Source organism: Fundulus heteroclitus, chromosome 5 (genome assembly GCF_011125445.2).
Source record: "Fundulus heteroclitus isolate FHET01 chromosome 5, MU-UCD_Fhet_4.1, whole genome shotgun sequence".
Taxonomy (NCBI): Eukaryota; Metazoa; Chordata; class Actinopteri; order Cyprinodontiformes; family Fundulidae; genus Fundulus; species Fundulus heteroclitus.
This window is the reverse complement of record NC_046365.1, coordinates 35633243-35660254: the sequence shown is the minus strand read 5'-3', so window position 1 is coordinate 35660254 and position 27012 is coordinate 35633243. Positions and strand designations below refer to the sequence as shown.

General features: G+C 38.6%; 1 protein-coding gene across 1 annotated transcript; it reads left to right on the top strand.

Annotated features, from left to right (window-relative positions):
- The first annotated feature begins 579 nt into the window (after positions 1 to 579).
- Positions 580 to 26432, top strand: cpe (carboxypeptidase E). Its single transcript, XM_012869851.3, has 9 exons — positions 580 to 975; positions 16867 to 17063; positions 18277 to 18444; positions 18981 to 19098; positions 19412 to 19594; positions 21339 to 21478; positions 21705 to 21804; positions 23278 to 23396; positions 25212 to 26432. Exons 1-9 carry the CDS (start codon positions 729 to 731, stop codon positions 25308 to 25310), a joined length of 1371 nt encoding a protein of 456 aa, XP_012725305.2. The 5' UTR covers positions 580 to 728; the 3' UTR covers positions 25311 to 26432.
- Positions 26433 to 27012: the final 580 nt, after the last annotated feature.

The following is a 27012-nucleotide window of genomic DNA, read 5'->3' as shown; positions in this document are numbered from 1 at the left end:
ATTACTTATCCCAATATGTTTTTCTTTTCAGAAAGTCATTATAAAAAGGCATCGCTGGATCAAAGCTTTATCCCAAATCTCTCACAGGCACATTTCTTAACAAACAGCTGTAGATAGATATGAGAAAGAGCTGAAAAATGACCTACTGGAATACATAAAACTATAATGATAACGCAACATAGATATAATCAGTATAGTCTCATTTATTTATTTATTTTAAATGTTGATATTTTTAGAATTTCGATGTATTGCTCACCCCCACCAGTACTCTTGAGTACCTGGATAGAACCCACGCATGCACAGGGAGAACAGACCCCAGGATTTTAACCCAGGACCTTCTTACTGCATGGCAGTAGTCCTACCAACTGCGCCCCCAGTCGCTTTGGATAAAAGCTTCTGCCAAAAGCGCATAAACATACATTTACTTCTTAATTGCAATAGATATATTCATCTCTCCAAATAGCGCTTTTTGGCCGCCACTTTATTTTTACCAACACATAAAGCCTTTATTTTGGAAGTTGTGGCAGGATATGCGGACCTTCTACGCCGGCTTTACGCCTCTTGCGCTCCTCAGGTAGAGCAGCGCATCACGCACAGAGGGAAGTAGAGAGAGGAGGCAGAGGGAGAGATATTTATAGCCCAGAGCGAAGCGGCTGCGCATCGACAGGACTCGGGAACAACCTGCAGGCAGACGAGGCTTACTCACACACAAACGAGGACGAGTCACAATGAAACCGCTCTTTTCTTCTGTCATATTGGGCGCCGCGGTGCTCGCCCTGGCCGGCGCGGCCAGCACCGGCACCGACTCCGGAATCTCCTTTGAGTACCACCGTTACGAGGAGCTGCGGAAAGCGCTGGTGTCGGTGTGGCTGCAGTGTCCAACCATCACCCGCATCTACACCATCGGGGAGAGCTTTGAAGGCCGAGAACTGCTGGTGCTGGAGATGTCCGACAACCCCGGGAAGCACGAGGCGGGTCAGTTTTTACGCACACAGCCTGCGTCAAAATGCGCTGAATTTACACATCCCATCCACGATCTCAGGGTTCTGCCGCTGTAGCAAGGCGTCACCACTGCCTGTGAACGCATGAACACAGCGGGCAGTTTTGGCGCATAGCAGCTTGTTCATTCTTAATGTATGCGGGATGGGGAAAACACATAATGGAGGCGCACAGGTGTGTTTAAACTGCGTTTCCAGGCCTGTTCTCCATCCCAAGATATTCAGATAATAGATCGGGGCATCAGTAAGGCAAAGCCGCCATTTTGCTGGTTGATCAGCATCTTTGAAAGTCGTGATTCTGGGGTGGGGGAAAAAAACACCTCTCCATCACACCTCAGAACAGAAGAGATGATGGACCAGGTTGAACACGCGTGGGCTAAATCATCACAAAGTATTAAAATTAATGAGAGAGATGTTTTCTTTCAGCCTTCATCTCCAACTTACGGCTGGTGAGAAGCCACAAAGTCTTATGTTTTTTCTTTTTCTCCTGTTACAAGAAATATTGAAGTGGTAGTCCGATTATCAGCCATGATTAAATACAGGGATCCAAAAATCAGGCTTTGCTGACTCAAGAACTACAACAAGGGGAAAATGTGCTGCAGGTCCTTAGAGGTAGTTTTGACTGCAGTTGTAAATCAAGGAGTTACAAGGTTATGTATTTATGTGGATTTGAAAAAACTAAAAAATGTGCATCAAAGTAAAACATTTTTAGTTGATATGCTGTTCTTAGTGTTGAGCAATTTTGTGAATAGGAAAAAAGAAAACACATTCCTTCATCTAATGCTAGTAAAGGTGTAGATGTTAGCTGTTTATGTCCTCTTCTGGTTACTTTAAGATCTTTAAAAGAAAAAGACAATGATAGACATTTGTAATGAATAATGCTCAGAGGTTGAGTTGAGGCAGGCAAACAGAACCAGACTCCACCAGATGCAGGCTGAACCAGTAAAATGTGACCCAGTAGAATTCCCGATCAAGTTTCAAAAATATGTGGCGAACAAAGTTCCCAAAGAAGACTGCAGGATAATATTGCTGTTTGGAAGAAAACTATGCAGGGATAAAGAGAACCTAAACAAAAACACACAGTACATTTTGTGTTGTTTTTATTGTGAAGCCTGTCATATATTTAAAAAAAAAAGCCCTATAAAAGTTCACAACATTTAAAAAATGTTGCATATAAGCTTGAACTGGAAAAAGGAACTATCAGCTTTTTTTAAAGATTCTTTTGAACTGAAGAAGATTTTTAAGGTCATGTTGTTCTTTGTTGTGTTGATGTGGCGCCAAGTTTTTTATGTTTGGAACACAATGCTAACAATGCACGACTAATGTTTATATTCCATTAATATAATCATCACACTTAATCATCAAACTTAATCAAAATGTGAAAAAGTAATTGTCCCCATTGTTAAACCATGTTTTCTAGAGCTTAGTCCATTTTCACTTGCCACTCTTGTTGAATCAAGAACTCATTACATAGGACTTGACCGATGTAAAGCACATCAGCAAGTCCACCTCTCTAATGGCAAAAAAAAAACTGCGATGTAAAAGACTCCCTGTCAGTCTAAGGCTATGTTCACATTGAAGGTCTTGATGCTCAATTCCGATTTTAGATTTTTTTCATATTCCTATTAAATGCGACCGCCATCATACTTATGTCTGAATGTTCAAGACCGTAAAGCAACACAGATAAAAGATGGAGACGTCACACAGCAGCGCACTGTTTACGGAAAGAAATTGTGAATGTAATGGTTTCTATAAGTGTTCAATAAAGTGTTGTTAAAAAAAAAAGAACTCAAAAAGAAAAGAAATGTGCATCTCTCCTCGTTATTATTAGACAGCTATTGAGCAACGGGAGCCGACTGTATTAAGACCACATCGTAGCAAGATGAAATAAGGTAAGAAAAGGGAAGTACAGCAATTAACAACAGTCTTTTATGCTGCGCCAAATGCTGCTGCTGTGTGTGGATGTGTAGTGAAGGAGAGGAGAGTGACGTGAAATGACCGTTCAGACAGCAGATGCGTAGAAAAAAATCCGACAGGTATCCGAATTAGTAGCAAATTTGGAAGTGGCACAGATCGGATTTTTCAGGGGGTGAAAAGATCAGAATTGGGGCTTTCACACTGCCACGAAAAAGATGGATATTGGTCACATACAGGCAAAAAGATCGGATTTGGTTCGGATTTCCCCTGCAGTGAGAACATAGCCTAAGGTAAAAGGGGAAATCTCGATAGTGATGTTTGAAGGTTACTCATCTCTTGAGCACAGTGGTACACAACAGACATTTTTGAGAATTTGACCTTTTAGGAGACTTGACTTTTCTCTGACATTTATTCTATGATCTGTTGCTTGTGGCTGTGTTAATATCTGTATACAGGTTGGAGGTGGTAAGGAGATAGGGGATGCTGTAATTGGTTGAGTGTGATTGGTCGAGCAAGGAAGGCTTTTTGTTCTCTAAAACATCCCGTGAAAAATTGCCACGTCTTGCACCTTCTGCAGTCGCAGAGACCTCGGGGGAACATGTGACCCGCTAAGCCGTGCGGTAGACACGATTATAACGCTCTTTGTTGAATCATCTTTTACTGATTTGTCACTTAGTGGATTCTTAAAATCTCCATCAACACCAGTAATTACAAAAGCTTAATGACAGTTGCTGCAGGCAGTCATTGGTGTTACAAGGGCCATTACTTTTTCAAACAGAGCCACGTGGTTCTTAATAGCATTTTCTCCCTGTAACAGATGAAAGTATCATTTGAAAACTGTATGTTCTATTCAGTCAGGTTTTTTATTTTCCATTTTTACATCTCAAGAGGCACAATGAATCTGTCTGACCAGCTGGCCCAAACAGCTCTGCAGAACGCGGGCCTTAGTCTGAGCTCTGACAGTACAGTGAACGGATCGCTTGCAGCCCATTCAGTTTGGGTTTGTTGTTTTTCAGCACCTCGTACCTTTTTTTTTTTCCTTAAAAAGGTACGAGGCAAAGTTAGCTGTTATTGGTATAGATGCATAGGAGGTGGACAAATTCAAAATGCATGCCGAGTTGGAATCGCTCCCAGCCGACATTGAGATTGTAAATTATTTAATAGAAGAAAAAAAAAAGGTGGCTACACAATGGAGAAACTACTGCTGTCCTTCTCTATTACCTGCAATGTGTGACGTATAATAAACAATTAAATTTAAGCAAGTATTGTTTACTGAATTATATCAAGTTACATGTTCGTGGCTTGATCCTGCTTTCAGGACGGACAAAATGTTAAATAAACCATAATTGTGAGTACTTACACGGTCCTGTAGGATTGAAATACGTTCATAAATGTTCAGCATTGAACATGCAGTGATCTCTAAGGGTCTGGTAGTTGTCGAAGGCATCGTACAAATCAACAGAGCAGAAAGTAATAAGTGTATAAGGCTTTATTTTCTGCTCCCAAACAGCTCGACAAGCTACATTAAATGTCAAACTGTTATGTCACAAAATGTTTCTGTTCACTATTTGTTGTGCTGTGTACTTATTCCGCACCAAACCTATATCTCTATCAACATGTTTGGGCACATTGGCTATTTTTGCGATGTTTCTGCATCAACGGCAGACAGCCATTTGTGACTGAAGGTGTGTTAGCCTGGGCACAACACATACCAACACAATCAGCAATAACAAACCCTCTGTCTGCTAACACAAGATCTCCAGGCAGCAACTTCATTAGTATGCCACAGTTTCCTGCTATGGGTTTGTCACGAGCTCTTCCATCCTGAGCTTTTAAAAGATATGAACCTGACCCCTGTGGTGTAATAACCCATCAGAAATGTTTTGCAATGATTTCTGGTCTATGCAACAGATCTGTGTATACTGCGCTGTACTTTTCTTTGTGAAGGGAGCATTTCATATCTGTTGCAATAAGTACGCCTGCTGTAACTGCTGTAAACCAATTTCGGTTTAATTTGCATGTTATCTAAGCCGTAACAAGGCCTTCCTGGGCAATGATATAAAGCTTGGAACTCCACACTACTCAGGAATTGAGAAAGCTTTCTGGATGGGAAGCGAAACATCTTCAACCTTTGGAAAAAAGTCCAGTTGTTTTGTGTTTTAACCTTTTTTTGAATTGTAATAAGAAGGAAAAGTGGATGGCATTAATGTCAATTGAGAAACAGAAATACTTCAGCAACAATAAATGGATGAAAAACTTAAAAAATGGATTACACCATCATGAGCGATTGGCATTTGTTTTTGGGGTATTTCATTTATTATAATGCAATATAATTTAGTTTTAATAATCACTATTACAAAACAAAAACCTTTTACTATAAATTGTTCATCTAATTACCATTACTCCATAATCTGATAATAATGCAATTGGATATCTGTACTTCTGAGCTCTTACCCAGTTTGTTAAAATGTTTTACTGATTATTTATTGATCTGTATGTTTTCGTGCCAAACCTATGAAGACGAACCCGGTATTGCGTACAGTTTATCTTGCAGGTTCCGATATATTTTTTTGTTTTAATGTATTTTCCCAAAGCAGATGTGTTTTATTTTGCCAACGCGTCTCCCTTCCCTTCTGTCTCATGACTTTCCAGTTAATTGCCACCAAGTGGGAACTAATGCTGCATTGAGGTAAAGCTGGTATTTTGGTTGTCAAAATATGAAAACAACCACCTGTACAATCCATGCACCAGCTCTGCTTGCTTATACTACTTTATTCATTAAAAAAAAATCCAACCAAATCTCCAGTGAGAGCGAGTCCTTTCATCATTATTCAGGGATTGCCACAGCAACTTATTACAATTTGTACTCAGACTTTGCAGAGTTTTTACCTTGGATGGTCTTCCTGACCCAACTAAATCTCCAGTCAGTTCTATAACGTCTACTTTTTTAAGTTATGCACATAAAAAATACATTAGCTTCAGACATTGAAAAGATGTTATTTGTTTAATGCTGACCAAAGTGCTGAAAGGTTTTCTTTTCTGGGTTGAAAGATACTGAAATCTTACTGAACCCTGACTTTATAATGGAATACATACCAAATTATGATTTTTGTACATTGTTACATCTGCCGTTTTTGCATTTGTGTGCATTTTTTCTCTATGTTAGCCTGTTAAACCCTTTAACATGGCAAAATACCCTAAACTCTATTTAACAAACAAATAAGTTTGCTTCTTTTGCTGTTTTAAATGACCTTTCAGTGCCTAAATTCTTCACTTTAAGCAAGAAAACAGGTTGAGAAATACTTCTAGTCCATATTAGACTGGTAACGGATTAGCCTGCAGTTCTTTTATCCTTTAATGATGTTTGGGAGTGGTTCCTGTCTTGGTCTCCAACAGTTGCTTCAACTGTGACAAACATCAGGAAGGGATCAACGTCTTCTTGAAAAAATCCTCTCAAACCTGAAAAAAGAAATTATGTTACATAATCCAAAGGAGCACAGATGGAGTTTGGTTGGATTTTCACAAAATGTTTCATGCAGCACTTACTTGTTTTGGGTGTATTTTTTTTTCCGACAGTGTTTGGTCTGACCACAGATTTGGAGCGCAGCTCAGCTCTCATGGTCTCACACTAATGATCGTACGCACTAAATAAGCCTGTAATAGTATTGTGGGCGTGCGCCGGCATGGGTCACAGTAGCAAAGTGGAGCCCTTATTACTAACAGATGAGTTTCCAAGCTGCTGCCTTTTCTATTTTTTTTTTTTTTTTTACAGCCTCCTCTTCTTGCCGAGCAAAACATCTGCCAGCAGAGAGCAGGGAAACACAGGCAAGAAGACTGACACAGTTACTGAAATGTGTCTTTGATTTACATAATAAAATCCAAATCTTCCTTTTGGGTGTCCCTCAGATATTTTGCCCGTGTGTGTACCGTGATCAGACAAAGGTGGAGCTAAAATAGCTGTTGCCAGGGCAACAGATCGGCTTAACGCGCTAAGCCGACTGCCGGCTCGTGGTTGGCCGGCCGGCCGTTTCCAAAAGATGATGGTGCCTCTGTCGGTGTGCAGCCATCTGTCATACGGTGCAGCACAGGAACTGCCCGTAGACAAGCTTGTCAACACAGAATACTACTACATACTACATGTAGCAGTTTGTTTTGTTTTTCTGCCAATTTTACTCAATATGACAGCGGTACATTTTTTTTTTTTTTTTTACAGAAAAGGACAAATCTGTGGAATAAGGCTCCCTGAAACCCTAAATATTCAAATCTTGTTCTCAAAGTTTTCCTAGTGGATCATTTTTGCTCACTTGTGAAATCCTTTTTAAAATGTAGATATTTGTGCTCTGAAAAAAAGGGGTCAAAAAATTTTCAGAATCTCCATTAATCTACTATCTGCAGTATAAGAATATTTATTTGTTTATTTGATAAGGACAACACAAACACATTGGTTTAAACCAGGTGCACTGTGTTTATCAGGAGGAGGAAGAAAATCCAGCACACAGGACCTGAAGGATGCATAAACCTTTAGCCGATGATCATTTTTAAACTAATAGCTCTATGAGAATCACCTTGTTGAAGCTGAAATCCCGTTCTCTGTTAAACTTATGTTTCACATCTTTACATAGATTTAACTCGGAAAAGGGAGAGAAAATGTTTATATTATTAGTTGCTCATAACACAGTGCCCTTAAGTTTTAATATATGGTTGCTTGTATTCCAGAGACTTTTAATGCCTAGTTGATTCGTAGAAGTGAAATGCCTTAAAACAACAGTTGTGTGGTCCATTTTTCCATTCTACAGTAGGCTGTATCTGAAAATAAAAGACCTGCCAATATAGCTCTTACTTTAATAGCCGTAAAAAATAGAAAATAATAAAACATAACAACAGCTTTCAAGATATTTTATCCTTCATGCCGTCAGGAATCATCACTTGTATAAATTCTGTCCATTTCCCATTTCCAAAAAACTGCGAGCTTTGGGGCAATGGACTAGGGTTTGGAGCATCACAATTGAGTTCTGGGAAGGCTGCAAGTTCCTGGGCTTTGGGTCAAAGCAAGACCTTTAGCCCTAGCAAGCTTCCCTGGCGATTCACAGTGGCTGCCCACCGCTGCCTAAAAAAAGGCCTGGGTTAAAGGTAGAGTCTGCAATTTTTCCGTCTTACCTGCTCTTCTGCTCCTCAGGGGGATCACATGAAATTTGGGATCTCCCAAATCCACTCTGGTCTTATTTCATTCTACTGAAGGCTACGGTGAGAGCAGCGGAGCTACAATGAACGGCTAACACAGAAGCTAACCGCTAACCTAGCCGCTAAGCTAACCAGATACATAAACACTAGAGGTGTGCATGCGCAGCCAGCAAGCGGGAGCTAACGAGGAGCGTACACGGTCATTGGCGTTACGGGAACGCGTCAGAATGATGGCATGTGGGGCAACCAATAGACAAAGTGATACCCCCAGAACTTCAGGGACAGAGGGGGGTAAGAGCTGAACCAAAACTCTGACAAATACCTGCCATTCGGAACAAACAGCAGGGAATTAGTTAGAGTTCCCACAGAGATGGATTTTTTAAACTTCCCTTTTCTGAATATATAATATATTATTATATATTCTACTTTCAGGATGGGAGAATCATTTCACCCAGTATAACAAGAAGTGTTTCTGAACAGGATTGACAACTATAGCTTTAAATGTAAATGACACATTTTATTGGAATGTACATTTTTTAAATTATGCTCCATAGCAGACAGAGATTGGAAGCCTTCCTGTTATCTGCTCAAAGTTTCGTCCTCTTGTTTGCTCAAAAAGTTTAGTTTGTTTGGGGAGGTGTAAATGCGCAATCGAACTCTGATGCGGACCAAAAAAATAAATAAAAATACTAATTTTCCAAATAAGGAAATCTTCTTGTTTGGATGCCGGGACAATTTCTTTTAGGTGTTTTAAATTCTCTAGTGCATCTGTGCAACTAAAACCCTTCAGCTGCAGTCTCACCGGTACCTGTGTCTGCATATTAAAAGATGGTTTCCGCAGCTTTAAACGAGAAGAAATGAAGGGGATTTTGTGAAATATCCAGTCCTGTCACCTCTTTGAAGTGTGTTGCTTTTGACGTCATCTCATTCTGAATAATACATGTTCCTTGGGACCAAGGGCGGTCAACTGCATCACGATGGAGCTTTTATGGTTATGGTACAGTTTTATATTTTTCCTTTGATATTTCAGGATCAGCTAAATGTCTGGGAGTTAATGTAGCAGTTTCTTTAGGCCAGATGATCATTATCAGAATAAATCAGAAAGTAGGTCAAGCTAACGTTATTTTCAGTTTCAAGCATCCAAAAAACTCTCTGGAGTCTCATTTCTGGAAGCCTTTCTGAGATCTAATATGAGGCTTAGACCTTTTTCTCTAAGTGGATAAACACACTGTCCGTAGACAATCACATGCTGTGAAGACTGAACATTTCATCAGATGAATATAATCCCCAGTGAACACACATCCAAATATCCAAAGAGCAGCCAGGATCACAGCTGAATATGTCATAACAGTTGGCATGTGGTATATCAAAGATAAAAGTGACTTTTGAAATGGGTTGAGTTTCTTTAAAAAAAAAAAAAAAACATCACAGCGGAGGAGAACAAAGCGCAGAAACTCTGTATATTTTTGGACATTTTGTTCCCTTGTGGACTTGGAGCCTCTTCCTGTTAGATGGAGGCGGAGGTGATGTGAAACACAGATAGAAAAGAAAGCAACGATGATGGACGAAGCTGAAAATGTTCCCTGAACGCTGGTGCAAGGGAGATGAAGAAGTCGGGGGTGGGGGCTGAACGCAGCGGTATTAAAGGGGCGACAGAAACGGAAAGAGGACGAGGGAAAGGCCAAGCTGTCAGCTTGAGGTCATTTATTATACATCAGACCACTGTGCATAGCCCCCTACGTTCCCTCTGCTTTAATTCTGCTTTTACTTCCTCGTATTGATGTTTCCTAGTTCTGCATCTGGAGCATTCTGATGTCTATTTCATTCAACCTTCTGTCTGATATCAAACCCATATCTATCCATTTATTAATTTTCTGTATCCTCTTAACTCTATTTAGCGGGTCTGAAGAGGTTTAAAGCTATGGTAGTAGTCAACAAACAAGAGGCAGGTCACTTCCTGAGCAGAGGCTTGGACTACAAAATGGGATTAGTGGTTTAACTTGAGCTCCAGTTTATAATTTTTAGTCACATAAACTGGTTTATTTCTAAACTTGATGTGTCACCATGGTGACTTGTGCCAGAAACCGAACCACCCGACCTGGAATTTGAAACTAAACTATTCAAGAGCAGCTTTGGTGTCCAGAGATCAAGAGCATGGAAGCAATGCCTCGTAACTAATCAGTGAAAAAAAAAAAAAAAAAACTTTGATGGGTGAACGGCGTCTCTTTTTGCTCCTCAGCGTTACAACATTTTGTTTTACTTCGTATAGAAAATCCTTGCAAAGGAAAACCTCAGCACAACTTATGCTTGGGGATCAAAACTGTGGTCCTGCTAGAATCTCAAGATTGGAAATTGTAATAGGGATTCTTAGTTAAAATGTCTACTTCTAATAAAATAGCCTCGTCGTGTATCGGTAGTCTCTGAGTGCAGCCTGCCCAATCTCCAGACAGCTACAGTTACTTACATAGCTTATACCATAAAAAATTGCTAACCAAACAAAACCCATTTCTTGTAAACTTATGAAGTCTGGATGGCAGGAAAGGAACTTAGACACTAACACCTCCACCTGCTGGACCGGGTGGTTTTAATCTTTAAAAGGTATTTTATGCAAAGAGGATTTAAAAGCAATTACACTGATACTTTTTTTTAGTTCAATACACTTTCATGATGTGGTCTTTGGAGTTGGACTCAAATGCAGACAGGCAAGCAGGTGAGCTAAAGAGTATTCACCCGTGAAGAGTGAATGGCTCCATCCGAATACCTCTGTTGGGTAAGGACTCTTTAGCCAAAGTGCGGCATTGGTCGCCATGATAAGTGCTGTTCGAATAGTGCAGTAACGAAGGAGGTTGGAAAAAGAGCCTTACGCTTCCTCCCGTGGCTAATTTAGCATAGGAACCTCGCAATGTCCCTTACTGGCACTAAGGACCTATAAGGATCCCACAATCCTTTGCGTGACGTGACATATAAGCACAGCCCACCTCATGGAAATTAACGAAAATGTCCGGAGAGCAGAGAGCGCACACTTTGTAGTTCATTTACAGAAGGCTGTAGGCCCGGATTTGACTCATATCATCCATGTGTGTTTCCGTCACATAATGACGTCGGAGTTAAAGGCTGTCTGAAATCGGCACAGCAGTCCGAAGCTCCTTTCCTAATCACCACAGAGGTCTCCCTTTTGACCCCATGAAAAGTCAAGGAACAGGAGCTACCATTAAGAGTATTCAGATGGAGCCATTGAAAAAGACCAGTACTGCATGCAGGTGAAAACTGATTAGCATGAGCAGGTGGGATGAATGTGGCTGATTAGAGAAGCAGTGGCTGAGAGTGGAGCAAAAAACATAATGGGGCTAAACGGAGCTAAACGGGCATAATCTAAATGAGAATACAAGTACAAATGAACACAACAAGAAACTAAAAAACAATAAGTGATGCATTAACATGGAAAAACATCTAACAAGTTAGAGCACGGTGAAGTGAACCTTTATAGCAAAACCCAAATGGCAAAAAACAACAGAATATGGCAAGACATGTAGAACATAATACATATACTAATATGAATCCAAATGAAAACCATAACCACACATAAAAATTGTGCTGACATACACAGGAGGGAAAATGTTATATGTTTTATGGCACAGTGTATGTATGTAAATATCTTCTAAGTAAATATACCTACTAGATAGTACCAGAAGAGAAATTACCACCATCAACAACAGCCACTTTGTTACATTTTCAGGTAGAAGATCTGTTATCATATTGATATAAAAAAATATATATTTTTTTAAATCTAAAAATCTTTTTAGAGTAGCAGGTTAAGATCTTAAATCCTGACACAACTATACTATTATACAAAAGATCAATTCATCAGTATGTTTTCCCTTTGTGTGCGTGGATGTCTGTAATACAAGATGTCAGAGCTTGTATTACAGAGCTAACAAATAGCTCTCGTATGATTGGGATGGCGTGCTCAGTGGAACGAGGCGGGCGGAGATCAGCAGAGCATGTTTACTCAGTCTGGTGGTTCGTTTGTCTCCGTAAGCACCTGTTCCTGTCACGGTTGCCACGATGACTGAGAGTGCCCTGATCCGCTCCATTACTGACGCTGCGGCTGCAGTCATTACCGGCTGGTCACCTTAGAAACTTTATTGATCACCTGTCACTGACGACCTGAACACTGGCGACAAATGAATGAGGATCGGGTTAGGCGATTAGGGCATGTGTCTCATTCACGTTCAAGAGTTTTTTTTTTTCTTTACCAAATTCTGTTTTTGCTGTTTAAAGGGTCAATACAATTTCTATGTTTAAATCATTGTGTGCCACTTACATTGTAGGCTTATGATGACAAAGATGAAAGAACAAAGCCATGATATTTAGGTAAAAAAAATAAAATAGAATAAAAAGTGTGAAGCTGTGAAGCTTTGCAGAGGACCAGAGTGCAGAAATAATAAGAGGGCTGATGGTAAAAAACGAAATTATTATTCTAAACTAAACTGTAGTATGAAAAGTCAATAATAATATCATGGAAAATATTCTGTGGACTGTATTGGCAAGGGTGGGGTTTTCGTAGGGTGTGAGCCATGTTCTGTCCAGTGTAAAACTAGCACAGCATTTCAAAGAAAGTACGTCATATTGACAAACATAGTAGTGGTGGTATGATGGTCCTGGGAGGAATTGCTTCTCCTGTATGCATTCACGCGGAGGGTTGCGTGGTGCAGCTCGAAACGGGGAGCCGAGACCGACAGAGCCATCATTGTGCTGTCCGTCAGGCTAATAGCAGTTAGCCATTAGCACTATAAGGCTAACGCTAACAACATAAGCTATCCGAGGGATTTACAGCTTCACTGACCTTTTTATGTTGCTAACATCAGTGTCAGTACCGTTAGCTTAGCATGTAGCGCTGTTCACCATTTGGTTATTGTCTGTGTGCCTGGGAAAGTTCCTCCGAACAACGCTTTTGTGTTTATCCTGCCTATAAAGACGGTTGCATGTTTTCTTCTGGCTGTTCGCCACATGTTAGCAGACTTTAAAACTTCCAGCAGGAGCTCTTTATTCGGATCAGATGTGCAGCTGCGGGGAGGATGTGCGCTGCTACCGGAAGAAGTGCGACAATTTGGGCTGAAGTGCGGGAAACACTGCGTAAAGGGAGCCCAAATGCCGGTGTAGCATGCCGTTAGCCTGAAATGCGATGGCGAAGGCCCTGGCATAGTTGCTCCCTCTGTGTTTTCTGTTGTTGGTGGTTATTCCAATTGTGGAATAACCTGCCCCTGCACATAAGACAGCCTCATTCACTGCCTACCTTTAAAACTCAGCTTAATACCTACTACTATTCTTTTGCTTTTATCACTAGCGAGACTTAGTTTTCGTTTTAAATTGGTTTTATTGTTTCTTTTATCTTTTTATTTCAGTTTTTTTTTAATGGATGTGTTTTAGTTTGTAGTGATGTACAGAACTTTGTTTAAGCTGTTGTCTGTTTTAAGCGCTTCATAAATAAAGATATGGTATGGTGTTAACTCTGAGAAAATTTTGGGGGACCTAAAGAAAGTTCAGACTTTAATCTGACTGAGGTGCTGTGGCAAGACCTTAAACAAGCTATTTATCCTCAAAATACACCCAATGTATCTGAACTAAATCAATTTTACAAAGACAAGTGGGCCGAAAATTCCCCACAGTAACATAAAACACAGAGCCACAGTTATTACAATGGCCATATGAAACTTGTTAGAACCAACGCTGATACAACTAGGTGTTAGTTTATGGGATGATTACTTTTCACATAGGGCCAGGTCAACTGTTTTCCCTTGATCAATTAAATTATAATTAATAAGCAGCTTTTTGTGTTTGCTCGAGTTACCTTGGTCTGAAAAAATTAGTTTTATGGTCTTAAATTCTTACAAAAAAGTAAAAAACAACAGATAAATAAAAGATTTAACTGATGGTTTGAAGAAGAAATTGAATACAGAGTAGACGACAGAGATCTGTTTGTGTGCGCATAAAGACGCAGCAGAGCTGCAATGGAGGAGGGAATCCATTAAAACGATTTGTTAGATATAAATTGAAGCTTTTTTTCATTAATACAAGCATGTCGCCAAAACACACGCTTTAAAGTCAAAGCTGCACTGTGCTTTGTGTGTTCAGCATGTAAAAAAGCAGCTCTGTGATCAATCACATGGCAGCGTGGTCATCTGCAGCATATTAAACCTGGCTGTTCATGCAGCAAGGACTGGTCTCCAGGTACTGAGCATAAATCCAATTTCAAAGTGTGTGTGTGTGTGTGTGTTTTAAAGTCTGTAAAACCTGTTCAAAAGTCCCAGGAGGGAACAAGTTAATTTTAATCTTGAAGCCATTTGTAGTAGAGAAACCAGATTCAAGCGTTTAAAAATAACCTTGTAACAACCAGATGTGTGCGTTAAAATGGGGGGTGGGACACACACATCAGGAAACACGAATGGACGACAAAAGATGAAAAGGAGAAAATGAACCAGTCTCACACCTGGATATCTTTATTTAAATTTTCTTAAAAAAGTAAGAATTAATTATAAAAGGCTAAAATCTGAATATTACCATAAAAAATGTAGGCTTTCAGAGGTGCTGGCTAGCTTTAAACAAACTCCCACCAAATGTTCTCCCCATGTGCCAATGAAGAGCAACAATTCATCTGAACAGAGGTGGTTTTGTTACCAACACTCAGAAAAGCTCTTTTGTTTGCACACAGTTACAGAAAACCATTAATATTCAAACAGATTACTACAGAGATGTTTGCCAGCACCGCCGATGGCTACTCTACAGCACCGCTATGATTGTGTGTTACCCTGTGCTGGAGTGGCAATCAGTCCAGGATGTGCCGCTGGACATAGGAACCAAATCACGGGGTTTTTATTTATTTTATTTTTTTTTTTACCTTGCTCTTTATAAGTTTAACATGTAATTGAAGCACATTTGTTGAATGAAGAAAAAACTCATGCAAATAAATATTTATTTAGGGCTGGATGATAATTCTATAACGATATAGTATATCGATCAATAGACATATATCGTTGATAGAAAAAAAAAGGTAAATAAAAAGTTCAATAGAATAACAGTCTTCTTTCCTCATGCATTCTAGCCATGTAGGTTAATAATAGTCATTAAAGCCTCCCAACCAATCACAACGCAGACCTAGGACCTCTCCGTCACCAAGCTCCGCCCCCCTGAAAGAGTTCAGATCACGCGTTAACTTTTCTTTTTTTTTTTAAAGCTTGCAGTTTTGGTAGAAAGTTGGTTGAATAAAGGGTTTAGTTTGAATTCAGTGTATGTGTGTTCTGTATCTAAAAATAGGTTGCTAAGTAACAGCATAAAATGGCCAGGGCTGCATTTAAATATGTTTTGAATTTGTTGATAATTATCGATATCGCTCAATATGATTTCGATTGTATCAATATACTTTTTTCTATATCGCCCCGCCCTAGGTTCATTTCTGTAAAACTGCTGATGCTACAATAGTTCCAGCTATTTAAAACCAATGTATTTTAGTTAAGTTCTTCTTTCAGGTTGATCAGTGTTTCTAGTAACTTCTAAGTAGGATTTCATGAGACCCTGTTCAACTGGTTGTTTAACACGGATGCCAGAATAAAAAGCTTTTCTGTCCTATAGTCACAAAAACATAAACATGTGGAGTTTCCTAAAATTTGCTGTGTTTGAAATTAAAACTGTGCTTTGGTCTAATCAGAAGTTTAAGATCTTTGGTTAAAAATAATACGAGTGGGACTGTGGGTTACCTTACCTCTTCATGTCTGCGCTGCTCAGACTAAAGAATTATTTAAATATCGGTTAAATTAATTAGAGATTAAAAGTTTTGGAAAATCTGAGCTCTTCACCTTTTTATTAATAATTTATTTTAAATTTTTATTCCGTTTGCCTTTTTATGTTTGTTGCTATAATTGTAAGCGCTACATTTAACAGTTGATTTTAAATGTGCTTTAAAAATAAAATGGCAGATGAAATACCAGGAAAATCTTTACGAAAATCTGGTGTAAAATTGACACTGAGTTTTCAACGGGGCTTTGAAAAGGAAAGTAAACCTTCTTCCGTGGCCATCTTAGTCCCAAAGTCCTAAATCCTGTAAAAACCTGTGGTCAAGAGAGGAAAACAGAGAAACCGGACCTCTCTCTGGAGAAGTTGTGCAAAGAGAAATGGTCCAGCATCCCTCTCTGTCTCCACAACAGAAAATGTATCAATAACAGGTATAAACATAAATAACAGAGAATAAATATATTCAAACTAAAGGTTGTGTTTTATAGTCCAAGGTTTTACAATAAAAGATTAATTTATTGTGTCAGTCATTCATTTTGTCCGTGTTTATAAAGCGGTGTGCCTCCAGAACATTTCAGGAATGGCGCCTTGGGAAGTTAAACCGTCTGTGAATCTGTTAATTGAGCTGTCACCGGCTGGCTGCTCTGCACCAGGCTTCGGTCTGATCAATCAGGGACCGTCTCCCTTTAATCTGCTCTCTCTAAGTCATTACTGTCCAAACGGAGCTCCGGGCTGCAGAGTTCAGCTCTCAGTGTGGACATTACTGCTGCATTGTGGACATGCTGTGGTCCAGCTGCACCATGCATGTGTGTCCCTTTAATCCCCCCAACAGGTTACTCTGTAAGAAATACGGTAGATTGATGACTTCTTATGTTGAAGATGGTGGATCTTGTTTATTTTCGTGGTTTAATGATCGGTTTATGAAGATAAAACAATAGAAAAATGAATTTAGACGTCATCTGGTCTTGTTTTCTCTCTGCAGGTGAGCCTGAGTTTAAATACATTGCCAACATGCACGGTAACGAGGCCGTGGGCAGAGAGCTGGTCATCTACCTGGCCCAGTACATTTGCAATCAGTACCAGCAAGGCAACGAGACCATCATCGACCTCGTCCACAACACCCGAATTCACCTCATGCCCTCCATGAACCCAGATGGCTTTGAGAAGGCAGCGTCGCAGGTGAGGAAACAGGCACCCTCCGCACTCATTCGCACCCCTGGCAAAGACGATTAAAAGGCCTTGAAATAAATAAATGTCTTTGCAGTTGCAAAATGTCACTGTTAAATTTAGAAAAATTCAACCTTTAATTTGGTTACATTTATTCAATGGAAAAATCTAAACCTTGGAGTTTTATTTTTTTCAAATGAGCAGTTCCATCGACCTCCCTGCAGGTTAATACTTGGCAACTAGAAAGCCCTTAATCATTTCCTGTAAGATTTCACAAGGTTTTTAGCAAACAGAGAGATTTTAGTATTCCTCTTCACACAATAACTCCAGGTCTAAGGTTTACAACCTGATGCTCAAACATGGCTCTTAAGGCTTTGGAACCAAAAGTTAGCAATTATTATATGTAAAGATAATGAGAAAGAGTATTTTTAGCAAATAAAACATCTGCTTTTACGTCACATTTCCGGTGACGTAATCAAATGGTGCATCTAAGCAAACTCAGTGCCTTGTTGGTTTTTTTACTTCATTTTTTATTCCCATAGATTACAAAAAAAGAGTTGCTTTTATAACGTGCTTCTAAATCTTTTCAGATTTTAGTTTTGTTCTAAAACCTGAAAGAAATCCGCTACATTTGGTTTATCTACTTACACCACAAAAAAACAAAAAAAAACCCAGAGTTCTTACATGGTAGATATTTATAAATGTGAACTCACTGTATTTTCTTAAGGATTATAGCTTTGGAGGCTCTTCAAACGAGGGTCCTTTGGATTGTTGATCGCATTTAGGTTAATTTTCTGTCTGGGGTTTCTGTTTTGGATCATTATCCTGCTGAAATGCCTAATAGCAACCCGTTTTCCGTTTTCAGGCAGGAGCCAATAGATTTATATATAAGGTGTTGCTCGTATTTCTTCATGTAATGCACTTTTACAGGGTTCCCATGGGACTTCGGAAGAGATGCAGACCCACAGCATCACAGATACATCGTAGTTGTGGGCATGCTTCGCCACATATTTATCCTTTGTTTTATATCAGACCCAACAGGGACATTTCTCCTGAAAAGACTCTGTGATAATCTCATTTGACCATATTTTATATATCTAAAACACTTCTCAATTGGACATATTATTTATACATAATGGTGGAGAGTGCTGTGCAAATCTGTGAATACTCTGTTCATCTGCATCTGTTTGCCTTCGCTAACTGTGCATTCCTGTCTCATGTGAAGCCCGGAGAGATCAAGGACTGGTTTGTGGGCCGCAGCAACGCTCAGGGAGTGGATCTCAACCGCAACTTTCCCGATCTGGACCGCATCGTCTACATTAACGAGCGGGAGGGCGGAGCCAACAACCATCTGCTGGAGAATATGAAGAAAGCAGTGGATGAAAATACGAAGGCGAGCAATTAGTCTAAGTGATTCAGTGAAACAGCTCCTGAGGATCTGTTGTTAAAGACTTAATAGCTTCTTTACTCAGTGTTTGTAACTCAGCCATTCCTGTTAATTTCCTAAATGTGTGCAACACTATGCAAAATGTTCAACACCCATTCAAATCGCATTCCTTCTACTTCAAAGGAACAGAAGTTTTTTGTCACTTTGTGGACTTTGGCTGCATTCTCTCTGTCTTTCAGTCCAGTTCTTTTATAATTTGCAGAAAAAAATAAAAAAGGTGTGTTGTTTAAAACCACTTTGATACGTTGCAAGACAATTTGGCTACTTGGAATCAAAACCTGAAGCAACACTTGAATGATTCAAGACTTTTGCAGCATAATTAAAGCTGAGGGGGTTGCATAAGATGCTTTGCTCTTAAAAAAATGGTTGCTAGTGGCATTAATTTAGATTTATAAGGTAACCTTCTTGACTCACCGCTGGTATATACCAGATATTTTTTTATACTACATGTATAATAAAACCTTTTTTTTTAATTGTTACAGCTGGCTCCTGAGACCAAAGCTGTGATCCACTGGATCATGGACATCCCCTTCGTCCTGTCAGCTAACCTGCATGGAGGAGACGTTGTGGCCAACTATCCCTACGATGAGACCCGCAGTGGTGAATAAATATGCACATATGATCTTATACACATATGATTTTTATTAACTTAATTGTACTTGGATGTTTATGTGGTTTTCTTTAAAAACATTTCTAGCACAATTAAAACGGCAAAGGTTTTGTTAGTTTACTCTTTCCTCGTAAATTTAATTGAAACCAGATAGAGAATCTTCAATTTGACTCCTGCCTGTGCTTTAATACAGAGCAAAGAAGCTTTTTTTTCTTTTATTAACGTGTAACAGATGCAGGTGTTCCACTCGTTAAGCATTTCGTGGTCGTTTGTTTTCTTCCTTTCCACATCCGTCTGTTGAAGGATCCACCCACGAGTACAGCGCCAGCCCAGACGATGTGATGTTCAAGTCTCTGGCCAGAGCTTACTCCATATACAACCCCGTCATGTCCGACCCGCAACGACCTCCCTGCCGCAAGAACGACGACGACTCCAGCTTCAAGGACGGCATCACTAACGGGGGAGCCTGGTACAGCGTCCCCGGAGGTCAGCCGTCTTCACAATGAGCATTGTTTTGCTCTCGCAGCCTTTTTTCGTAATGCAATTTAGAAATATAGATTTTTTTTTTTAAGAGCCAGGCTCTAGGATGCAGTGCCATCTAGTGGAGTAAGTTAAATATTACAACCAAGGTTTGTTTTTTATGTGGAAAAAGACAGAATTTCTTTTGGCTACGGTTGCTAATGCTGAATACCTCGCTACTTTAAACAATATGGGATTTAGAGGTCTGGCTAAATTTGATGAATAAAAAGAAGCCAGAGAATGGGAATACATTTGTTTTATTACGTAATTCCTACTACAATATTCCAAATACCTTATAAATATTGCAAAACTTATCTATAAATTAGGATGCAAATTAAAAGCCCTAACTCTTTTTTTCTTAATTTTTGGAATATTAGAGAAAATTTATGGAAGAATATTTGATCAAATAACTTTTATCTTCTACTTTCTGCTTGTGTTCTGTTTATTGAGGACAATATAGATAAAAAGATTGACTGCCATACAAAACTTTCCAAAACTTTTTATGCAAAAAGCTTTTTTACAGAAAACTTTTTCTTTTCTTTTTTTTTTATTACAAACACCTTTTCTGTAAAAGTTTCCCCTTCATCCAAAAATATCTGGAGATCAGCATGAAATTTTAAGAGGAGATAATCAAAGGCATGGCAACGGCATTAACACAATGGCTTGATAATTATATGCACATTAATACATTTTACAGACTCCAGTTAACCTAACACTCATATTATTTGACTGTTGGAGGAAGCTGGAGTACCCGGAGAGAACCCTCACATGCACAGGGAGTCTGCAAACGCCATGCAGAAGTATTTTCTTCAAAAGAAAATATTCTCTATCATGATCCAGTGTTAGTTTTTCTCAGATGTTACTCGTTTGTCAATGTGAATACAATTATGAACATTTCTAAATACCGGTCAGTATTGGCCCAAAAAAAATCAGCTATCTGTTTGAAAGCTGAGTAAAAAGAAAGATCTTTATGTTTCAACATCAAAGTGAGGCGAGCATACATCCAAATCAACAAAAAATCACTTCATTGGAAGAAACTTAAAGTGTAGAAATGAGCCAGCGACGGTCCAAAAGTAATATCAACACACGGGATGCTGATGTTGATTCAAAAGGTGTTTTTTTTAAAAAACAGTTACAGCTTTATAAATTAGATTATTATGGAAAAGTTCTTTATTTCAGTAACTCTATTCACTAAGTAAAGCAGATTATATGGATTAATGACACACAGACGAATGTTTTTAAGCCTTCATTTCTGTTAATTAAGATGATTTTTCCCTTAAAGGTAGTGAAAATAAGAAATTTTAAACATTTTAATACAGAAATGTGGTTTTAGTGAAAAGTATGTTTAACACTTTCTTAATGGTTCAAAAAGTTGTTTTAATCTTATAACTGAACCTCATCGGAACCCATATTCTGATTTCCTGTTTTGTATAATGTACCTGTGATAGATTTATGATTTGCACAACTGTGCAGCCAGTTTATTGCAGGTTTTTATTTATTTATTTATTTATTTATTGTGGAATTCCATAGGACAGATGTCACACTGCAGTTTTTTTAAGGGAAAAAAACAGGATTTGCACGTTTTAGAGCTACGTGTTGCTAATGCACCTTTTAGGATTGTCAATTATCTTCACTTGCAAACAGCAAAGTCGTTAATTTGGTCTTTCAGGGCAGTTTTCTGCCTGTCTGCATAACTACTGTCCTGTTACAGGGATGCAGGATTTCAACTATCTGAGCAGCAACTGTTTTGAGATCACTCTGGAGCTCAGCTGTGACAAGTTTCCCAATGAAGAAACGCTGAAGAACTACTGGGAGCAGAACCGCGACTCCCTCGTCAGCTACATCGAGCAGGTTGGCATCGCTCTGTCTTTATGAATCCTGATTGTTGTTGTAAATGTATGAGATGCAGCTAAATCCAAAGAGATTTCTTCATCTCAAGTTCCTCAACTGATGTTTTGACCCATATTATTTACCATCTTTTTACAAAAAATGGAAAAACCCACATAAAACAAACAAAAAAAAAAAAAACCTCGCTATAGTAGTTTTATCTAATCACCTGTTTATTCATTTGGGTCAGGTTCATCGCGGCGTTAAGGGCTTTGTCCGCGATCTGCAGGGAAACCCCATTTCCAACGCCACCATCGCTGTGGAGGGAATCGACCATGACATCACCACAGGTAATAAAAAACCCCAAAAAAACATGATAAATCTGATGCTCAGCATAAAAAAATTATAAGACAAAACAATGACACCATCTCTGTGGAGAGAATCGACCATGACATCACCACAGGTAATAAAAAACAACAAAAAAACATGATAAATCTGATGCTCAGCATAGAAAATGCAATTATAAGACAAAACAATGACACCATCTTGTGGACAGGATGTGTACTTCCATCTTTTTTTCTGAACGAGTCTTTAGGACACATTTGTTCTAAACATACAGTGACTTGCAAAGATTAAAAATTTTTAATTTTGTCTCAACAAATACAAACTTTAACTGATTTTCTTTGGGACTTAATAGGATGGATGTTATCTTCAGACTCTACTTTGTAGGAGCTCCATTTGCTGCGTTCACAGCTGCAGGCCTCTTGGGGCATGTCTGTGCCAGCTTCGCACATCTACAGACTAAAATGCTCCACATTCCTCTTTGCAAATTATCTTCAGATCACACCAGCCAAAGACCATCTGTAAACATCAGTTTTCCCTAAAAGCTCCCAGTCAGAATTACATCGAGACCATTCATGAATGACCTAAACTTTCCTATTTCGTCTCTTGCTTCTGTTTGTCCTGCTGGTTACTGAACGTGCACCGCAGTCTCAAGTTTCTTAAAGTCTCTAATTATTTTTGTACCAGATTGTCCTGTTGAGATTCATCCTTCTACCCTTCAACTCTGACCAGCTTCCCCGTTTCTACTGATAAAATAAAATATCCACAGCGCCCTTTTTAATGGTGGGCACAGCATTTGCAAGGACATAGTTCTTCCCCTTCTTCCACATGTTTGTTGAGTCCCCTAAATAACTTTAAGCAAATTGCAGAGGGTGATATATTTAGCCTTCTTTCAACAATTCAACACATTTGCTAAGTAAAACTTAAAGGTGAGGTTTGTGAAGAATGTAACTAGTAGCTGTCCTAGTGATCGATTGCCCCACCTGAGCTGCAGCTCCTCCAGAGTTTCCATGTGAATCTGAATAATGCTCTCCTTGACTAGCCTGTCAGTTTGCTCTGTGATACGGTCTCTCCGATGACCCGTCTGCCGCCCTCCTTGGTCTTCACGAAGCTGTTTGCGCTCCGTTGTTCAGTAACAAATCTCTGAATCGCCTTCAGAAAAAAACTTGTTTTATGTTGAGATTGAGTTACAAACAGGGCGACTATGGATTTTATTTTATAAGGGGGCTAAAATGCAACTCAACACCACAACTTCCTAAAACATTTTCCTTCCACTTCACTATTATGAACTACTTTGTGTTGGTCTGTCATATAAAATCCCAAAGAAATACATTAAAGTCAGTGTCAAGAGACAAAATGTGAAAAATGTCCAGGGATATAAATAGTTTTACGCAGCACTCAGTGACAGTGTTTGTGTCAGCAAGTAGAAACAGTGATGGTAAGGTTTGTCATGCATTAAGCAATAAATCTATATTTTATAGCCAAAGATGGAGACTACTGGCGCCTCCTGGCTCCAGGGAACTACAAAGTGGCCGCCTCCGCCCCAGGATACCTGACCGTCATCAAGAAGGTGGCTGTTCCCTACAGCCCTGCAACTAGGGTAAGACCTGCAATGAAATCAAGCAAATAAAAGAACTATATATCTCTTTTTTCCCAAATAACAATTATTTTTAAAACACGGATGCTGGTGTCATCGTTTCACAGAGTTCTTGCATAGATGTCTCGTCTACCAGCTGCTTTGTTTGCAGCCTGCTGCACTGTCACAGAAATGCGATTTTATCTTAGGATACAATGCTGGATTAAGGCAAAAAATGGCAAAAAAAAGCTACCATCCTCTCTGTTCACAGGGTTTGATGGGAACTGAGACGACCCTTAGACTATTTTGCTGAGACAGATTCCGCTGTTATAAAACTAAGCATGATAGATCCTACTTTCACATCCATTCAGGTTGAAATGCAAATAATTCATTAATCTACTTTTAATTTTAAAAAGAGAAAAATACAGGAGCTTATTGGATATTTTTCATATGGGCAATATGGCTAACCTATCAGGGCGCCATAACGTTAAAGGTTGGCATGAGCACTCTAAAAGAAAATTAGTTAGCAAGTTGTCTATCACCTATTTTCATGTTCTAAGAAAATATCTCCATTTAGCTAATGGTGCTAAAGTTGGAATCCGGTTTATGGCTTCCTGTTAGTACTAATTTTCAGAGCTATTTTACTTGTTTTAGTGAATTTAGATTTTATTTGTTCGTTTCAATTTCAAGATATAAAATATTTTCACTGATCAAACACGAACTGGATAAGCCTTCGCAGAAGTGTTATTTTTTCAAACACAGCTCGAGATTTGAAAAACATTTATTCTGACGTTTTTATTGTGTCAAACCGTCAAACTACTGAAAGTGTAACTTTTAACCTTTTTTTTTTTTAAACATTTCTTTATTGTGGTTTTGTTCTTTTATACAAACAACAACCCCAAACCCCAGGCACAAACTGGAATAATATAGAAAGTCCCCCTGAAAGCATGAGCTCCATAAAAGTGTCCACCTAATAACAGTAACTTTTAACCTTTAAAGGAAGATTTAAAGAAGAAGGACAGATTGAATAATAAGGATTGTGAAATGTCTAAGTCACCTTTATTATTTTAAATCTAAAAAAATGGATTTCAAATCTAAAGGGGGGCGGGGAATAAAGGAAAAGGACTAAACTGAGAAATTAACAAACTAAGCAATGCATGCACTGAAAGTGTATCGATTTATTTTCTGAAAATGGACAGAGATTTAAGAAGTTAATCATAAAATGTGTCGTCAAGTCTGAATAGAGAACATGTTCGTAAATATGAACAAAAAAATGCATCAGAAATAGGTGTGTCCAGTGTTTTGGGCTGTATGAATCACAGCCAAAGACACTGAAGGTTGTATCTGATTAGTAGTTAAAGGATCGTTTCACCCTTTCTGATGGCATCTAGACTACTTTTGGTCACCTCTGGGTCAAGATATTTAAGACTGGTCAGAGTTTATTTGGGTTGTTTTGTGCTGAAAAGAAAATATTCCCAGCAGCTTATCCTTCTTGTTAAAACGCAAAAAAATAGAACAGGCAAATGCTTTTTTCTTGGCACTTTGGATTGATCACTTTGGATTGAGAGATGGATATATTCACAAACTTTAAAGATAATTAAAACTAATCACGCAGTTTCCATGTGTGAAACTCGCTGTAATAAACAATAAAAGAGCGCAGATGGAAGGGCAACATTTATGTTAGAAACACCGCTGGTTGTTCTATTACTGATGTAATAAAAACATTTAAATTTTTCTATGTGCAGATTAAATTGTAATTGTTTTAAGAAAAATGCACTCTTTAACTTTTTTTTAAAGACGTTTCAGAACACTGATCCTTACCGTGTTGTTTTGCATCAGGTGGACTTTGAGCTGGAGTCTCAGCTGGAGCGGAAGGAGGAGGAAAAGGAGGAGCTAATGGACTGGTGGAAAATGATGTCGGAGACACTGAACTTCTAAACTGTTTTAGGGACCGTCCGCACATCAATGTGAAATGAATTCATTCCGTGTGCCCGTACCACTCTGCAGAGTATATATCTGTCTCTCTTTCGTTCCTTCTTCGTTAATCTATCCGCTAAAATTGGTCGATTTTTTGTTGTTGTTTGCCTCGTGATGCCTGTGGGAGGGATCTGCAGGTAGTTTGGTGGCAGTGAGGCTGCTGTTTCTTTCTGTGGTGAACATGGCCTGTATAACAGATGACTGAATAACGAGTAATTATGTAGAAAAGCTGTTTATATCATCTTTTTGTTGTTCCGTTTTTAAATGTTTCTCCAGACTTTAGTACAAAAACATGATAATGATATTGGGACACGCCTCTTTTCACTCTCCAACGACTGTGAGCACACTTGCTGATAATTATTCACCCTGTTTCTGTTATGTCTTATAAAAGGAAAAAAAAAAATCAACACTATGGCTCTGAGATGGTCGAGGACATTAAAAGCCACTGTAACATCAATGTAAACAATCTAAACAGACGGGCTGATGTCCCTGTAGGTTATTTATTTTTAGATTTTATTATTTTAATTTTAAGCACACACCTAACTAAATATGGATGTTCATAATATATACTGTATTTATAAACTGCATATAACAAGAAATGTGTGTTGTTTTTGTTACTAAGATGAAGAAAATAAGGCCAGTAACTCTTGAAGGTATATATTAATTTGGATTGATCAAAAGCCATTCCTTTGCCCAAGCAATGCACAGGAAATACTATAAAAGAAGGCACTGCAGTCATATTCAATAGATTAGCATAATATTGAAAAGTTACTTAATTTAAGTAACTCAATACATCAAGGGAAACACATTATATACATTAATTGGACTTAGAGGGATGTTTTAAATCCTCTATTTGTATTGATTATGATGATTTTTTACTTACAACTAGTAAAAACATGACATTTAAGAATTATATATTGCACCAGGCCAATGAAAAATATGGTACTTTTAACATGATGCATACTCTAATCTAGTGAATATGACTATGTATACAATAAAGATTTATTGAATGTATTAATATAGAAATAGATGTGAAGCGTAAGAATAACCTGATCAATAAAGTTCCCCTCTTTATGTTGTCAAGCTGTGTCCTTTTTTTAAATTTATTATTTTTTTTGTTCAGTTCTGTCCAGTCCAGAGCACAGGTTGATGGCCAAACAGTCGGACAGTTTTTATTGTTTTAGATTGTTTGAGCAGAGTGATCAGACGCAGTTTATCTTATTGCAAAGATCATTACAGTGCTTCTCAAATGCATTCATGAACCGAGAACTGTTTCACATTTTTTCATGCTACAAACCAAATAATCAATGTGTTTTATTTAAATGTAATGTGAAAGACCAAATCAAAGTAGTGCATAACGGTAAAATGGAGGGAGAATGATGCACAGGGTTTCAAAAAGATTGAAAATAAATTAGGTAACTTGGAAGCGTTACATAATTAGTAAATGAAGTCTGACCGTTTTTCTAGTTTCAAATCAAAATTCAGCTTTTCTGTGAAAGGGGTCGTAGTTTTGAACATTACAGAACAAGCAGCATCATGAGGTCTAAACCTTCACATGGCCCATGGTGAATCTGGAGGAGCTGCAGAGCTCCACTGCTCAGGTGGAGAATATTCCAAATCGTCTCAGGAGTTTTTGTGTCCTGTTTGGTGGGGACAGCACCGT

Coding starts and splice junctions, on each gene's coding strand:
- cpe (XM_012869851.3), top strand. CDS start 729: ATGAAACCGCTCTTTTCTTCTGTCATATTGGGCGCCGCGGTGCTCGCC. Junction 21,479..21,704: donor TCGTCAGCTACATCGAGCAG/GTTGGCATCGCT, acceptor CATTTGGGTCAG/GTTCATCGCGGCGTTAAGGG. Junction 21,805..23,277: donor CGACCATGACATCACCACAG/GTAATAAAAAAC, acceptor TATATTTTATAG/CCAAAGATGGAGACTACTGG.